Below are 2,996 nucleotides of genomic sequence, written 5' to 3'. Positions count from 1 at the left end.
AAAAAAAAATAGCATGAACTATAGAGTCAGGCTGTCCTCCAGATTTGAACCCCAACTCTATCACCTGTTTTTTTTTTGAGACAGAGTCTTGCTCTGTCGCCTGGGCTGGAGTGCAGTGGCCGGATCTCAGCTCACTGCAAGCTCCGCCTCCTGGGTTTACGCCATTCTCCTGCCTCAGCCTCCCGAGTAGCTGGGACTATAGGCGCCCGCCACCTCGCCCGGCTAGTTTTTTTTTTTTTTGTATTTTGGTAGAGACGGGGTTTCACCGTGTTAGCCAGGATGGTCTCGATCTCCTGATCTCATGATCCGCCCGTCTCGGCCTCCCAAAGTGCTGGGATTACAGGCTTGAGCCACTGCACCCGGCCATCTATCACCTGTTAGATGTGAGCTATCTGGCAAGTGACTCAGCATCTGTAAGCCGGTTTCCCCATGTGTCCAATAAAATTAACGAGATCCCTTATAGGTTGATGTGAAAGTCAAGATACTAATAATGTTAGTAATATAAAGCATGGTGCTTGACCTATGAGCACCTCATACGTGCCAGCTCTCTTATTCCTCAAGTTTCTCCTGAGACTTGCCAGATACTCAGCCATGTGCTGGGAACCCACATATTAATAAGACATTGTCAGGCCAGGCATGGCACTGGCTGAATGCCTGTAATCCCAGCACTTTGGGAGGCCGAGGCAGGTGGATCACCTGAGGTCAAGAAATGGAGACCATCCTGGCCAACAAGGTGAAACCCCGTCTCTACTAAAAATACGAAAATTAGCTGGGCGTGGTGGTGCACGCCTGTAGTCCCAGCTACTCAGGAGTCGGAGGTTGCAGTGAGCCAAGATCGCAGAGTGAGCCGAAGTCACAGATCACAGAGTGAGCAGAGTGAGACTCCGTCTCAAAACAACAACAACAACAAAAACATAAGACATTGTCCATCTGCGGTTCCCAGACCATTGGAGGAGACAGAGAAGTAAAGCGTTTTTTTGTTGTTGTTGTTGTTTTTAATATGGAGTCTCACTCTGTTGTCCAGGCTGGAGTGATCTCAGCTCACTGCAACCTCCAGCTGCTGGGTTCAAGCGATTCTCTTGCCTCAGCCTTGCAAGTAGCTGGAATTACAGGTGCCCACCACCACACCCGGCTAATTTTTGTATTTTCAGTAGAGACAGGGTTTCACCACGTTGGCCAGACTGGTCTCCTGACCTCAGGTGATCCACCCGCCTTGGCCTCCCAAAGTGCGGGGATGACAGCAAAGCGATAATTTTAATATACTATGAAAACTGCTGTAATAGACAGCCCACAAGACACTGAGCGAGAGCAGAGGAAGCCACCAATCCAGCCTGGACGGCCAAGGCTTTCGTGAGGAATTGACGCCATGGGGAAATGGAAGAAAAGGCAGAGCAAGTAGATTGGATGCAGAGTCAGGAGAGGTTAGGAAGCCTCCAGAAGAGATTCAAGTGACTGTGTGGGGCTGAGAACAGCGTGGGAATGAATGGAAGGTATGCAGACAAGATTGGAGGGATCAACAGTGGCTGGATATCTAAGCTCATGGAATAGCAAGCTGAGGAATTGGAACTGCATCCTGAGGGAGACTGGGAGGTTCTGAACTGAAGATAGGGAAGGACCCCATCGCAGGGTTAGAAATCTCTGGGATATGCCAGGCACGGTGGCTCACGCCTGTAATCCCAGCACTTTGGGAGGCCGAGACGGGTGGATCCCAAGGTCAGGAGTTCAAGACCAGCCTGGCCAAGATGCTGAAACCCTGTCTCTACTAAAAATACAAAAATTAGCCAGGTGTGGTGGCACGCACCTGTAATCTCAGCTTCTTGGAGTCTGAGGCAGGAGAGTCGCTTGAACCCGGGCAGCAGAGGTTACAGTGAGCCAAGATCTCGCCACTGCACTACAGCCTGGGTGACAGAGCAAGACTCTACCTCAAAAAAATAAAAATAAAAAATAAAAATAGAACTCTCTGGGATCAGGTGCCTCATGAAAGCAAGAGTCCCGTGGGCCCATTGGAGATACCTACCCTATTATCAGGAATCTGTGAAGGTGTTTAGTCTGGAAGGAAATGGAGATTTTCCAGGAAAGGCAAGGGGAAAGAGACTGAGGAAAGCGTATCTGCAGAGGCCTGGAGTGGTTAGAAGATGTACTAGGTCCAGGTGCCTACAGTCTGTGCGTCCGAGCACAGGTTCTACCGGACACAGTGGGGAGCAAGATTAAATACTCGGATCACAGCCAAGTCCAGAGGCCTAGGACTTTATCCTGGGAGCAGTGCACAGGGATAGCTGGCGGTGTTTCTGCCACAGCCTTGCCCCGCCATCTTTGAAATGGCCCCATTACCCAAAATGCTCCTCCTCCTGAACCCCAGAGCTCCCCTCTGCGCCATGCTCTATCCTCACACCAAGGACTTTCTTGGGAAGAGACAGAGAGTTCCGTGAAGTGATTAAAAGCCTATAGGCTTAGATAATGGAAGAGAGAGTTCCATCCTCACACTCCTTTCTGCTGAGCATGAAATGCCTGGTTACTCACCAGTTGTGAAGACTTTGTTTGTGAATGAGACGGTCAGTTCAGTGGTGGCTTCTGAGAATTCTAAGAATTATAAGAAAGCAAAACAATGTGAGGTCTTCCCCGTGGTTCCCTATATCCTCTAGATACCTCCATTCCTCTGCTGAGATGTCTAGGCTCCCTGGAACCCCTTTCTCTGACACACACAGCGCAGACGCTGAATACAGACAGTTTGAAAGATGTTAGACTTATCTTCCATCGCCGGCTTAGTAAGAAGCAGATCCGTTCATCAGCTGATGGGCACTTGGGTGTTTTCCACGTTTTGCTATTGTGAATATTGCTGCTGTGAACATTCACATACAAGTTTTTGTGTGATCATAAGTTTTCTGTTCTCTTGGGTATACACCCAGGGGTGGTGGAATCACTGGGTCATATAGTAACTCTGTGTTTTACTTTTACTTTTGAAAACTACCAGACTGTTTTTTTTTTTTTTTTTTAGA

The 2,996-nt window shown here is 48.8% G+C and overlaps 1 protein-coding gene across 1 annotated transcript in view; it reads right to left on the bottom strand.

The window, feature by feature from the left end:
- Nucleotides 1–2,512: 2,512 nt before the first annotated feature.
- The window catches only part of GP6 (glycoprotein VI platelet), an 11,001-nt gene continuing 10,517 nt past the window's right edge, over nt 2,513–2,996 (bottom strand). The window contains exon 5 of the mRNA XM_017892526.1: nt 2,513–2,580. Coding sequence (XP_017748015.1) covers nt 2,513–2,580 — 68 coding nt within the window. The remainder of the gene's footprint in view (nt 2,581–2,996) is intronic.

The sequence above is a fragment of the Rhinopithecus bieti genome, unplaced genomic scaffold, assembly GCF_001698545.2.
Source record: "Rhinopithecus bieti isolate Rb0 unplaced genomic scaffold, ASM169854v2 scaffold_22436, whole genome shotgun sequence".
Taxonomy (NCBI): domain Eukaryota; kingdom Metazoa; phylum Chordata; class Mammalia; order Primates; family Cercopithecidae; genus Rhinopithecus; species Rhinopithecus bieti.
The sequence above is the reverse complement of the archived record's forward strand: the minus strand, read 5'-3'. Positions and strand labels throughout refer to the sequence as shown.